This window comes from Halichoerus grypus, chromosome 5 (assembly GCF_964656455.1).
Source record: "Halichoerus grypus chromosome 5, mHalGry1.hap1.1, whole genome shotgun sequence".
Classification (NCBI taxonomy): domain Eukaryota; kingdom Metazoa; phylum Chordata; class Mammalia; order Carnivora; family Phocidae; genus Halichoerus; species Halichoerus grypus.
In genome coordinates, this window is record NC_135716.1 from 183320582 (window position 1) to 183334727 (window position 14146).

Consider the following 14146-nt stretch of genomic DNA (forward strand, 5'->3'; position numbering starts at 1 on the left):
TCCTGCCCATTAGGCTCCCAAGGGTTTGTGATGCTCCAGAATGAGTGTCCCTGCTCCAAAACAGGTGCAGAGGTGTTGGATATTGATGTGATGTTTTCGTGTGTTGATGTGCTGGTCTGCCTGGCATGTGGAAGCCATTTGCTGTTGGAACCACTGAATAAGCTGGATATCTGCTTAAAATGTGGCTGTGTGGACATTTTACCTCCAAAACTTTAAATTTTCGGTCATCTGGGTTAATTTTCCGTTTTAAGCATTTGTGACATTCCACCTGACAGAAAGGGCAACTGGAAAAGCGAGAAAAAGTTGTGGAGAAGTTGTGACCATCTCCTGCCGCACACGCCACCGGCTGCTGCTTTGCTCCGTGAGCTCAGTCCTTGTGTGAAAGGAGAAGACCGGAGTGGGGTTTCGTCTTTGCCGAGTCCGTGCTCAGGTTGCTGGGTGGAACCAGCAGGGCCAGAGCTGCACAGTGCTGGAGTCTCCCTGTCTCAAGTTTGGACTGGTGCGGGCTGATGGAGTGCGGGGCCCCGCATGCAGACGCGAAGGGGGTGCCAGGGCAGCGAAGGGCTTTTCCACATGGACCGGGATGCCGTCCGCAGCCGCATGATGGGGACCAAGACTTCGTGCAGTGCGAACACAGGGAAGAGTGAAGCTCAGCTCAGGCCAAAGAATCGGAAATGAGGACCTATCAGTTTCTGGGGTCTTCTGCTGTTTAGTGATTACCCTTTGTTTCATGATGGGAACAACCTTTTCTTAAATATCCCAGTCTTGATGTGCATGCTGTAAAATACCCACCCCTCAGGACCAGTCCCATTTGCTAAGTCGGGCGCTCTCTCCGTGTGGGGATATCACCCCCGTTCTTCTGTCTGGGTTTATGAGGGTCTTTATTCTTCAGTGGAGGCTCTTCTGTGAGGCTGTTCAGAGTCCGGCCGTTCCCTCTAGGTTCTGATGTTTTCTCTCTCTTCTCTGTGACACTCACTGGGTCATTCCTAAAGGAACACTTGACGTGAGGTCTACTCACCACCCCCATGCCAGCACTAACATCCACTGGGGCCAAGGCTTTTGGAATGGGAAGCCTTTCTGGAAGCACCCATGGGTGAACCAGAACTGTATCATCTCCTAAAGGATTCTCATCCCATTTTTTTCTTTTTTTTTTTTTTTTTAAGATTTTATTTATTAGGGAACACAAGCAGGGGAAGCGGCAGGCAGAGGGAGAAGCAGACTCCCCGCTGAGCAGGGAGCCCAATGTGGGACTCGATCCCAGGACCCCGGGATCATGACCTGAGCCGAAGGCAGATGCTTAACCGTCTGAGCCACCCAGGCGCCCCTCTCCTCCCATTTCTAATGATTTTTAGTTGCCCAAACATCTGCAGTTCAGGCCTTCTCAGAGCCTTGTGGTGAAAACAGGTTTGAACGGACACTCCCCTGGAGCATCTGAGCAGAACGTGGTGGCAGGGAGGGTGAGACTAGTTTCTGGCCTGTCACAGCAGCAGACTGCGCCATGTCCTCCAAGCTCTGCCCGCTCTGATTTCTGCAGCCCCGTTCTCTGCCCTGTGGCGAGCACACTTAACTGAGAGCAGAATACTGAAAGATCAGCCTGTGACAGTGATGTATCTGTTCCTGCGCATTCCTTTCTTCCTCTGGCAAGTATTTTGGCAAACACCGTGTCTCCAGTGAATAGTGATGCTCTCACATCAAGAAATGACCCTCAGTCACTTTCTCATTTAAGTGACTCTGAGTCACTTGGTGTAAATGCACTCGAGCCAGTCTGCAACCCTCGGAGGTGTGAGCAGTGCAGGCAGCAGCCATGGCCGTTTATAATTCTAGAACGCCGGCCACCTCTGTCCTCCGTGAATTCTCTGGCCCTGTATTTTACAACCAGACCCAGCCGAGCCCATAGAGCTGGTCAGCGTCAAGCCTGGGCCAAATGGGAAAGAAACCCGGGGCCTGTCCCTGTGCCTCATGTTTGTCTCTGAGATTGAATCACTTGCCACTTGGGCTGGGAAGACTCGCCTTACCTGGCCTGAGTCTCACTGTTGGCGCTGTCATCACGCGTGTTTTGTAGGTGCTCCGACTGTTCGTCCACTGGCGCCTGAAGCCTGTGTGAGAGAGTTCCCGGAGGCTTGAAGGCAGCAGAGTCGGCCGCTGCCTGTCCTGCAGCTCTCTAGACAGAGCCAAACTGAATGAGACACTCAAGAGACCTGCCTAGGGTTTTGGTCCTCAGATACTGACCGAGGGCCAGGGCTGCTCTCAGGACAGTTGTGTTGTGGTCAGGAAGACGTGCCGAGGTTGGGAAGAAGGCGCTGCAGGACCAGGCAGCAGGGAATGGCAGGAGCAGAGACCTGTGTGGAGAGGATCTCTGGGACAGTCTGAAGCAAGAACATTCCGGGCAGAGGCTGGGAGGGGGGAACTGGTCTGACTTCTCTGGGTAACTGAAAGGCCATTATGACTGGGGTGTGGTGAGGGGCTAGTGTGGTTGGAGGTGGACAAGGAGGGTCCCAAAAGGGCTGTAAGGCCCTGGAGTGATGGGAGGTCTAGGCTTTAAGAAGACCATTAGCTATGGAACACCCTAGAGGGGCCGGAGAGGGTCGGTGATGGTGGCTTGCCCTGGGGCTGCCATGGGGACAACCGTGGGCTGAGACAGTCATGTTAGCAGGACTCCTGGATTGGTTGGAAATGGTTCGAGGAAAGGAAAGGAATCAGAAGGTCCCCGGCCTTCTCACTTGGGCATCTGGGTGATGTGATGCCCCTCACTGCAGGGGGTGTGGGGGAGGATATGGAGTCCTGCCATTGGGGATCTGAGGCACCCGTGACAGACGTGTCCAAGTGGAGACCCCCAGGAAGGGGCAGTTGGAGAGGGGTCTGGAGCTCAGGAGGGCCTGTGCTGGAAGGGCTTGGAGGTTGTCGGTGTCGCAGTGGGATTTTAAAGTTGGGGGGATGGATGAAGCCCCTTCAGCATAGGGTGTGGGATGGGGAGAGGCCCTAGGACTGGGCCCTGGGGAGAGCTGACCCTTGGGCACTGAGCAGAGGTGGCAGAGTGGCCAGTCTAAGAAGGGACCCTGAGCGGCAGGAGGGAAACCAGTGTGGGCTGCCTTAGAACAAGAGAGGAGCGTGGTGAGGACGCCATGAGCACTGCTGGGAGACCGAGGGCTGCGGCCAGAGGCCACTGACCACAGCCGGCCACAGGAGCGGGCTCGGGGTGGGGCTGCCGGCAGTGGAAGACCAGGAAGCAGAGGCAGCAACACCAGACACCTGGAGAATGGCGCCCTGGAAAGGGACAGAGGCAGCCTCCCTCCTCCCCACAGACCTCCAGGAAATGGGCTCTAGCCTGAGCTCCTTTCCCTTTGCCAAAATTGGCCACAGGCGCCATTTCCCCACAGAGCCAGGCCTCCAGGAGCACATTACTTGAAGCTAGTTTCTCACCGAAGCAGAGCGCCCAGAACGAAATGCACACCAATTATAAGAACGAGGCTTGGTACGTGTGCACAGCCTGAACAAGTTGGGTAGGCGGCACCCAGAATCACCTCCGTCCAGAGTCCCCCCGGGGGTCATCACCATCCCGCCCGCTAATGCCAGAGGATAGTTGTGTCTGGTTTTGAGGTTTTATAAACGGAATTGCTCGGTAGGTGGAGTAAACGACTTTGCGTGCCGAGGAGACACGGCAGCTAGTCCTGGGTAGGCCGGGATGCCGTCACAACTGTGCGGGAGCTGTGCCGAGTCTAACCTCTCCGCACGCATGTCAGAAGGCTCACTTGAAGGGTGGCTTGGAAGTTCTGGACGAACGTACAATTGCACACACTTTAATTTTCCTTCTTCCTCAAACTCGATAAAACTCTAGTAAAGGGGCCAAAACAATAGGGGAAGAAACTTCTCCAGGTTGAGAACAGAAAGGGGTAACACCAAAATGTTTGAAGCTGGAGGGCACGTAGTCAGTGGTTAACTACCTCAGCAGACGTGAGAAACCCAAGCTCAGAGTGGACAGTGGGACAAGCCAAGGCCCAGCTCCGTTCACACCACAGAATCCTAGCGGGCCCAGCAACTGGCAGCCTCCTCGCCTCTGCAACAGGGAGGACGGGACAGAAGTAGGGAGGGGGGTGACAGTCAAGATCCTTACCGCAGAGCAGCTGCCCCTCCCGTGCCCCGCCAAAGGGTTAGTCTCTGGGAGGGTACCACACACAGGTGAAAACTGCTGGAAAGCAGCTGTGCCTGCAAGTGCTCCACGTGGTGGCCTTCAGGAAGGAGGCTGGGGAAAACAGAAAAAAGCCCTGCCTACCCCGATCCCCTGCAACGAAGCGCCCCCACGTGCCCTGAGCATCCAGTCTGCCCCTGCCCCCAACTCCTAATATGAGCACATGATCAAAGATGACCAGACAAAAGCCTTTAACGTGGAAGATAGAAACCTAAACAAACAAACTTGGAGGAAACAGACTTGAGGAAGAAAAAAACCAACAAACACCTATCAGCCTCAGAGGGGTAAGAAACTATGTCCGTGAAACAACAGAAGGCTGTGAAAAAAAGTCTAGGGTACAAAACAAGAGCTCTTGGAAATGGAAAACAATGAAATTTTGAAAATAGCTCTTGGAAATTTTCTTCAAAAAAATGAACTCAGTACAAGGGTTGGAAGAAAAAGGACATCTCACAGAAAGTACAGCAGAGAGACAAAGAGATAGAAGAAAACACCGAGAAGGCAAATCAGAGGGCCAGCCCAGAAAAGCCAATATTCAGTAATAGGGATTCCAGAAAGAGAAAAATTGAAATCAACTCACTGGTTCAAAAAGATGTGTGTCAAAACTGAAGGACATGAACTTCCAGACTGAAAGGACCAGGTCCTTTCTAATGGATGGAAGTAGACCCTCACCAGTGGGAAGTTTCAGAACCATGGGACCAGAGAAAATTCCACAAGCTTCTAAAGAGAATAAGTAGGTCTTGTCACTAGGATTAGGAATCAGAATGCCTTCACACTTCTCAAAGACAGCCTTGGAAGCTAGAAAATAATACAGTGATGCTGTCAAAGGAGAATCATTTCCAATCTAGAATTTCAATCTAGAATTCGATACCCGGGAAAACTATCAGTCAAGTGTGAAGGCAGACTAAAGACATTTCAGACTGGTGCTGTCCAAAATATAGACCTCCTGTGCACCCTTGTTCAAAGAACTATGGTGGGTTGGTGGACTCCACCAAACCACGAAAGAGGAAATGTGGGATATAGGAAAGAGATCAAAGGCAGGGGTGAGGCAAATGGGAGTCCCCAAGAGGGTGGTAGAGGAAGAGCTCAGGCTGACTGCTGTGCACCAGACCTATAGGGCAACCAGCCCACCCTGGGGCCAGGTAACTCAAGGGACAGGCACACTGAGGACCTGCCACCAACATCCCTTTGCTACTGTAACACCTTTTGATGCCCAAGTACAGTGCTGAGAGCCTAGCCTTGTCTAGACTTGGCTTAAGCATGTAGTGAGGAAGTTCTGTGCTCTCTTCCATGTCCTGTTGCCCGGATCTACTGAGGGCTGTCATTACACCCACAAGAAGTATCTTTTGCTTTGACCTATTCCTGAGGGCCAGAGGTGGGTGATTTTGTGCCTAGAAGCAGAAACTCAAAGCAGCCCACTCATTCTGTGTTTTTGGAGATGTCCAGAACCTGGTCTGCCCAGATGCCCTGAGTAAACTCTCATGCCCTGACCCACTGAATTCCTGAAAAGAGCTCTTCTGAATGTGTGGCACCTTTCCCACACACATTCTTAAGTGTCTTGGCTCTCCTGTGAACACGCCTTGGTCTCACCTGGGCTCCAGCCGCTCCTTCACCTTGGCAATGGAGCGGACGTAGGGCGTGATCTGCTTGGTGATGGTGGTCAGGTAGGCATTCTCCTGCTTCAGCTGAAGAAGGTCATGGAGCTGGGCTGTGGGAGCCAAGGCCAGAGCGTTGGGTCTTGTTGGCTTCAGGTTCTTACTGTCAAGCCTCGTACCATCTAAACATCCCAACTACTTCAGCAATTGCCTCTTTAATTAAAGGGCAACGTAGGACTTGTGAAGGCATTCTGCTTACTGAATCCTGACCTCATATGCATCATTTTGGGGCATTAGCAATTGTGGGGCAAAGTCAAGGACTACGGGGAAGAGCATGGGAGTTTGTATCTGGTTAGTGGGTAACTGACTTCCTGCCCCTGCCAGCACGTGGGTTAGCTCCAGGAAAGGGGTGCACCCAGCAGCAGTTGCCTGCGACCTTCGTAAATCTCCTGCTCGTTAGCCACCCGCTGGTAGGATTCCTCCCAAATCTGAAAGAGAAAGTGAGTTGGACGTTGTATACAGCCATGAGTTGGAATTTCCATTGGTGGCATTTCTGTCCTCTAGCTACTCAGGGCCATAGGGCACCCCCAGCTAGTTCACATGGTTCCAGGCGGCTAAGACCCCAGTTCCAGAGCTTGCCACACGAGGGCCTCATGTTGGACCAGGCCAAGGTCCTGTTTCTCTCCCCTTCCTGTCTTGGGGTAACCCATGTATAAGGTGACAGGTGGGGCTAGGTGCCTGGGAGGGGAGTCGCTACCTCCTGGAAGACTGCTCTCATCCCCTCCAGGGAAGCGTACTCCGAGGCAATCTGCGCGTCCACCTGCAGCGACTTGTGCAGGATGTCTCCCATGATCTCTGCCTTGATGAGCGAGTGGTGCTTGGTGAGGTCCCGGTGCAACTCTTGTACCTGGTCCTTCAGGTTCTGCATCTCTGCCTGCAGGCGCTGTGCAGGGAGACCCAATGAGTGCCTGTGGTTCCTGCGAGGCTGTGTTCACTGTGGGGGCCAGGTGGCCAGGACTAGATTTGGCTACTGCACTTTGGTGAGAAGGGGTGGGGCCTTTCCCAGCCCGCAGCTCCCTGGCCCCACTCACCCGGTAGGAGTCCTCATAGTGGCGGCAGTGCTCTGTGAACGGTGTGTCCTCCCCCTCCGCCAGCAGCACCTTGGTGCTGATGGACCGGTGCAGCGTGGGCTTTTGGACCGGTGACCCCACCATCTTTCCCACTGGGGAAGGGCAGCTGGGCCCCATCAGCACCTTGGGGCCTGAGCCTGCTGCTAGTCTGAGGAGAGAGCCAGTGTGAATGCAGAGTTGGGGGGGGGCTGGGAGGGTCTTCCCCTACTCCAGGCTCTCAGCCTCTTCCCCTGGACTGCCCGCCAGAACCACCTAGGGTCTGAAAAAGCCTCTGCAAGCCCCACCCAAGACCAAGGACATCAGCATGGTGTTTTATTTTTTTATTTTTTTAATATTTTTATTTATTTATTTGAGAGAGAGAGAGAGCACAAGCAGGGGGAGCAGCGGAGGGAGAGGGAGAGGGGGATGCAGGCTTCCCGTGGAGCAGGGAGCTGGATGCGGGGCTCGATCCCAGGACACTGGGATCATGACCTGAGCCAAAGGCAGACGCTTAATCCACTGAGCCACCCAGGCGCCCCAGCATGGTGTTTTAAAAAACTCCCCAGGGAAGTGTCAACGTACAGACAAGAGTTCATCGGGACATGTCAGGGCTGGTCCAGAGTAAACTTTGTTCACTCACACATGGGACTCTGGACATTTGGCCTGATGCCCAGTCTCCCTTGACTGGGGCCCTGGGGTCCCAGGCACATACATCCAGCTCAGGCATTCTCCTAACGCCTGTGTCTCTGGCTCTGCAGACTAAGGCCCGGAAATCAGGCCTTACCCCAAGCTGCCCCTTCCCTTCAGTCCCTATGCGCCCCGTTCTGGGTGGCGGAGGCTGCAGTGGGAGCTGGGGACAGTCCCCGGCTCCTCCCCATCCTCCCCTAACCAGGCTCTGCGCCAGATCGGCCAGGGACTTCCAGCCTCTGAGGAGGGCGACAAGCAGCCAGTCCCCACTGCGACGGGTACCTTGTGCCGCCCCCCACAGCCCGTCCCCGCGGCAGGGAGGGTACCCCAGCTGCTCACGTGTTGGTGCCGCCCCCAGCACCTGTCGCCCGGCGTGGCCCCAGCAGCAGCAGCGGCTCCAGGCAGCGTGCAAACTCGGCGCGGTGGTCGCTGGTGATCTGGGCGGCAGGAGTGGGTGGTGAGGCGGCCTTTTCACCCGCTGGTCCCACGGCCCCAGCCCAGCCCCCTCCGTCGTGCACCTTGCTGTTCTGCGCTGGCCCGAGGTGCTGGGGACGTGTGACGATGCCCTGCAGCCTCTCCATCAGCTCCTGCAGCGAGAGGAGGGTGCTCAGGCCCATGTGGGGGGGGTGGGGACGACAGTGAGGCCCCATGCCCCCCCAAGGCAGGGCTGTCTTTGGCACTTCACCTGCTGTGCACTGGGGGCTCCAGCCCTTCCCTGGGACTGTCCCAGAACCCCTACACCACCCCAGCCCCCAAATCCACAGGAAAGTCGGGGGTGGCTGGACTCCCGGTAGACACTCTACGCTTTGGGGGAGTGGAGGCTCATGCTCCCTTCCAGGCTTCGCTGTCCTTTTAAAAGGGACTCAGCTGGCCCCTAAATGGTTTGCAGATGATGGTGTGGAGGAGGGGAAGGTAAGCCCAGAGAGCCCTGGTCCAGCTGAAGTGGCAGGCTGCCAAGCCCTGAGGTGGCAGTCGGCTGTGCAGGGTGGGCTGCAGGTCGGGAGCGGGGAGACCCCTCAGGAGCTAGGGGGACTCACATAGCCCAGGTCCAGAAACTCAGCTTTATTGGCCAGGCTGAGGAAGGAAGAGCAGATGACCAGGTGAACCTGTGGGGGGGACCCTACTCAGTACCTGGCCAGGGCAGGGAGGCCTCTGGGCTGGGGTGGCCAGCCCTGAACCCCCAGCTCCCCTTACCTGCAGGGTGGGCAACAGAGTGGCCAGGTGGGAGAGCTGCTCCTTGAAGGCCTTGTCCTTCTCTTCGTATTGGCTGGGGGAGGGGCGGGCAGCCTCATCTCGGAGGGGAGGGCTGCTCACCCCCACCTAGCTGGAACCTCAGAAGCGGGAACTTCCATCTCCCCACCACCTTGGTTCATCCTCCCTGTCAGCACTTCCTGCACCCTGAGCCACCCTGCCCTCTTCACCCCAAGGTCTTGCTCCCCAGGGTGGGGCAGGGTCTGCCCAGGTCCAGGCAGTGGGGCCAAGGGGCAGGGGGTGGAGACCCCGCCACCACTCACCTCTGCACGGCCCGCAGCAACAGCGCTTTCCTTTCTGCCAGTTTGTCCTGGGAGGGACCGCCTGCTTCTGACTGGGCATGCTCAGCCGGCCCCCTCCCAGCGCTCACCCCCTCCCGGGGCCCAGCGCGCAGCTGGCTAGGGTGGCTGTGGCTCTGGCCTCCTAGCCCTTCCTTCCTGCATTCCCCGCCCCCCCCCCCCCCCCCCCCCCGCCTGAGAGCCCTGGTGCCCTCACCTGGAATGTCACCTCCTGGGGGGGACGCCTCCCCGCTAGCACCAGCCTGGGGCTGGACCTCTCCTGGCCACGTGACTAAGTAACTCCTGGAAGGAGCTCCATGCTTGCTGCCCTGCCTCAATGCAGACGCCCCAGGCGCGGGAGGTGGGCTGTTGTGGGCACCGGCTCATGGCTGGTGAGGATGCTCAGCCCGTGGCCGTCCAGCGCGCACCGCCCCTCACCTGCATGCTGCCGAAGAGGGCATGGATGGCGGCCTCCTCCTCCGCCGCGCTGCGCCGCACCTCCTCCACCATCGCCTCCAGCAGCGCGATGGCCTCGCGTGTGGCCGTCTGCAGGGCCTTCACGGCCTGGGAACAGGGCGGCCTCAGCCTGGCAGGCGCGCACATCCCCGGGCCCCGGGGCGCGGGGGACCCCGCGCTCACCAGCACCGCCTGCTCCAGCCGCTCGCAGCCCTGCACGTAGGCTGACTCGAGGTCCACGCAGTGCGCCCGGCTCTCCCTGCGGGGAGCCCGCGCGTGAGCCCCGCTCCCGGCCGCCCTCCTGCCCCCTCACCTCCCGCTCTCTCTACCCACCCCTGCATGTCCCGGAAGCAGCGGATGCACAGCAGCGACTTCTTGTCGGTGGAGAACATGATGTAGGGCTCCGCGTGCAGCGCTGCGGCGGGGGCGGTGGTGAGGGCTCCGGGCAGGCCCACCCCGGCCCCGGGCCCCCACCCGGCACGCCGCACTCACTGCACTTCTGGAGCACGTCGCGGCTGCGCTGGCCCAGGGCCACGATGTCGTGGCGCGCGAACATGCGTGCCCGGTGCGTTTCATCGCGGCAGCGCGCGCACAGCGGCTGCCCGCACGTGTTGCAGAAGTACGTGGTCTCTGCATCCTGAGGACGGAGGACCGAGCGCAGCCTCAGCCTGCCCACGGCCTGGGGAGCCTGAGCCCGCGCCTGTCACTGAGCGCATCAGTCTCAGCCTGGGGCAGGCACGCGGCTACGTGCAGCCCTTTCCTGTGATCCTGACGCTCTAATATACCCGGTTTACAGATGAGAAGAGACAGTGAAGGGGGGGTGGGGCGTGGCAGAAACATTCTACCTACAACAAAATTTCAAACTTGAAGGCTTTTCAAGCCCTCCTTGGCACCCTCAATAGTGGCGAAATGACAGTGCCCACCCTGGCCATCTGGAGTCACCACGAGGCTGGGAGAGGAAAGGGGATGAGGGCCAGTTGGTGCCCCTTCCCTAGGCCAGAGCCAGGGCTGAGAGTCCAGGTCTTGGGCTGCAGCTGTGGCTTTGACCCCAGCAATGGCTATGAAAGCACAGACCCCAACTCCTTACTTTGGCATTCAAGGCCATTTCCTCCCCTGCTCTCCCTGCCTCCAGCCCCTATCCTCCTGCTGGTCATCTCTCTACTGCTGGAGCTCACCTATCCCAGTACTAGCCCAGCACACCCAGAGCTTTTGATCCTGCAGGGCTGTCCTCCTGGGACTTGGGATACCCCCCCCCCACCCACACAGCTTCCACAGGTCAGAGTCCCATGTGTCTTTCACAGCCCAGCCTGAAGCCTAGCCTCTGCTCCTTTCATAGACTGGGGGAGGGGGCGGGGGGGGGCAGGAACACCCCTCCCCACTAGCACATTCTCCTCACTTCCCCTTGGGCTGCAGGTAGCTGCAGACAGCTCCCCGGGTAGCAGTGGGCCCTGAAGGACAGGCCAAGCCTGTGCACTGGACCGCCCTTCCTGGAGGTCACAACTCCACCCTGAGTTGGGGACCAGTAAGCTCTCCCCAAATCAAATGACTTTAACCTCTGCCACTATCTGCTAGTGCTTCAAGTCACTTATTCTGGACCTCAGTCTCCCCACCTGTAAAATGGGGCCCACATTTGGGATCCAGGGTGCCTTAGGTTTTGGAGAATCCACTGACGGATAATGGTCTAAGGACATGTTGGGCGCACACTGGGAGCATCAGGGCCGTCAAACCTGGCACCCTCGGTCCCGGCCCACCCCCAGGCATCCCTGCCTGCTTGCTGCACTCCAGGTCACAGTTGGCACAGTGCACCACCTCCGTGCCATCCCCTGAGCTGTCCACCAGGAACTGCAGCAGCCGATCCACTGGAGGGAGCCCGCTGGGGCCCTTCACCACCGTCTGGTGTCTGTGGAGAAGCTACAGCCAAGATCCAGATGCCCCTTCCCCACAGCTCCCTATCTCCATTCCCACCCCCCACATTCCAGGCTGGAACTAAAAATAGGGCCTGGCATCTGCTATAAATATCTCACCCAGTGCTCACTCTGACCCTGTCCCTCCCTCTGCCCCATCCTCGGTGAATCCTGGGGGCCCTTGGGGTTGGTGGCAGCCTGGAATGTCAAAGGTGGAAACCTCCCCCTCAACCGCCTCTCATTGCATTGCACAAATTTAGGGACACCACTAGTAACTCGAGCCAACATAACCTGCTTATGTTGACCTAAGACTCAAGGGATCCCCAAAGTGGATTTCTGGGAGTGTTATGACCGCTGTGCCGAGATCCTGTACGGTAGCAGCACTGCGAGGCGACATGACCTATGTTCTAGCCTCGCTCTTGCCTCCGGACTTTCTATGGAAGGTCTTTGGCCGGTCACTCCAGGCCTCGGTTAACCTGCTCCGTATAATGGGCGGGAGCCTGCGCACTGCGGTGCGGAGAGGTGCGGGCTCGGTGCGGCGCAGCCAGAACCTTGCCTTCCCTACACCTAGTTCCCCACCCACACGGAGCCAACCTCCCCGGGCGCGGCGGGTGTCTGTTGGGGCTTGGAGGCACTCACTGGCACAGCGGGCAGGCGAGGCGGCCATCGGTGGCGCGGCCGCGCAGGCAGCCGGCGCAGAAGTCGTGGAAGCAGTCCAGCAGGCACGGGCGCTCGAACTGTGCGTGGCACAGCGGGCACACCAGCGGGTGGCCGCTCGCAGCGTCCAGGGCGCCCAGGCCCTCCAGGGGCGCAAAGATAGCTCCCGACATCTTCTGGGAGAGCTCAGGAAGGCAGCGGGGCGTGCCCGGTGCGGGGACCAGGCCGCGGAGCCCGCGCCAGCCCCCGCGTCGCCCTCGGCCTCCGCGCGCGGCTCCCTCCTCTCTACCCGGCCCGCACCCGACGGGGCGTCCAGCGGTCGTGGAGCGCTGCGGTTGGGAGCGCCCGGGGCAGGGAGAACGGGCAGGAGGCGTGCGGAGGGGTCCTGTGCGCGCTCCCCGCCTCTCCCTTGCCCCCTTGGTGGCCCTGGAAGGTCAGACCGGGCAATGCGTCCTGTCCACCGTCTAGCCGCCTCTGCTTCCACTTCGCCCACCTCACTCCCTCACTCCCACCCCAGGAATTCCCCTCCGGGTGTCCTCTGGGTGACCTGCAGGCGACACCCCTTCCTCGCCGGGCCGCAGCACGGCTCGGGCACGGTGCTCGCGTCCATCGTTCCCAGGCCGGCGGCTGCGCCTCGCCCCGAGGCTGGAAAAACCCGCGCGGGGCGAAGGTCCGAGGCTCTGACTGGCGCCCGCCCGGGACAACGGAGCCCGGAGCCGCAGGAGCGCCGCGCAGGGCGGGGCCCGAGGACCCTGACTCTGGGCTCCTCGGGGGTGCGGAGGCACTGGGCTAGACCCGCTCTCTCCCTGCGGACTGGGGCCGGGACGCGAGTGAGTCTGCGGGTCCCTATTTCTTCCACGGCCAACTGGGGGCGCCAGAGAGCAGCGGCCGCCCCTCCGCAGACCGCCGGGCGCTGGAGAGAGCGCGTGGTGGGGGCTAGGATCCCAGGCCTGCCTCTGGCCGGTTGGGGTCTCGCGGCCAAGTCACTGACCTCTCAGAGGTGAAACAGGGCCGGCCTCTCGGTGATGCGCGCGAGTTTAATGAAGTGAAATGCGCCCACTAGGCTTCTAAATAATTAAGGTCCCCACCCCATCACCAGCCGAGTTCCCAATAAGAAGGGCTGGGCTTGGGAGGGGGAGGAGGTTCTGAGTCTTTCCGGCAGGGCTCCCTCTGCTGTTCTCGGCCTGGCCAGTGCTTGTTTATCCCAGTGTTATTTTCTAGAGTGCCTTCCATCTTCAGGTCATTATCTGCCTTCTCTGCACGTGTTATTCTGAGCTCTGGGAAAGCAGCCTCTGTCTCTGCCTCTCTTGAAATCAGAGTCAAGCCCAGAGCCTGACCCACAGAAGGTGCTCAATAAAGTCTTACTAATCAGTTAGAAAAAGCTAGGAATTAACATTCAAGCTGGGTTTTGAAGGATGAGTAGGTGTTTGACAGGGGAAGAAAGGAAGTGAATTCTAGGGGAAAACCACCTGTTCTCTTAAGGGTCCTCTCTACCCTGGGTTACATTTGTGCTCCAAGCAGCAATAACCGTAATAACAATGGCTAATGTGGGCCAAGGTACTATTCAAAGTTCTTTTACCTGTATTAATTCACCTAATCCTGAACAACAGCCTTAGAAATTAGAAAATGTTCCCCTAGTAAGTGGCAGAGCTGGTATACAAAACTGACGGGGGCTTTATAAATGAATTATGCAGTAGTTTCTCTCAGGACGGGCAGTAGGAGATGGATGTTCACTCTTGATAAGCAGGCTTATTCCATCCATTCTTGTCTTCATCTGTTACTGAGCAGAGCCATGGGCCATACACATGGGAGGGAACACAGCACAAATAGACAAGTATAATAATGACAGACTGTGCTAAATGCTCCAAAGAAAATTATCAGGATGATGTGAAGGAGGGCAGCTGGGAGGGCACACTAGGTAATCATGGGCAGAGAGGGGCACTGAGCCTGAGACCTTGCAGGACAAGAAGAAATCAGATACAGGAAAAGCCACAAAGAGTTCAAAGCAGAGGGAGCAACAGGTACA

The 14146-nt window shown here is 58.1% G+C and overlaps 1 protein-coding gene across 1 annotated transcript; it reads right to left on the bottom strand.

Moving 5' to 3' along the window:
* Positions 1-13031, bottom strand: RNF207 (ring finger protein 207). Its single transcript, XM_036064496.2, has 18 exons — positions 12668-13031; positions 12103-12546; positions 11327-11459; positions 10052-10196; positions 9893-9974; positions 9743-9818; positions 9542-9667; positions 9089-9135; positions 8769-8841; positions 8612-8680; positions 8093-8161; positions 7914-8011; positions 6870-7056; positions 6536-6721; positions 6215-6266; positions 5774-5891; positions 2016-2096; positions 1-986 (listed from the first exon to the last, which is right to left on the bottom strand). The coding sequence occupies exons 2-18, from the start codon at positions 12291-12293 to the stop codon at positions 815-817; spliced, it is 1905 nt and encodes a 634-aa protein (XP_035920389.2). The 5' UTR covers positions 12294-12546; positions 12668-13031; the 3' UTR covers positions 1-814.
* Positions 13032-14146: the final 1115 nt, after the last annotated feature.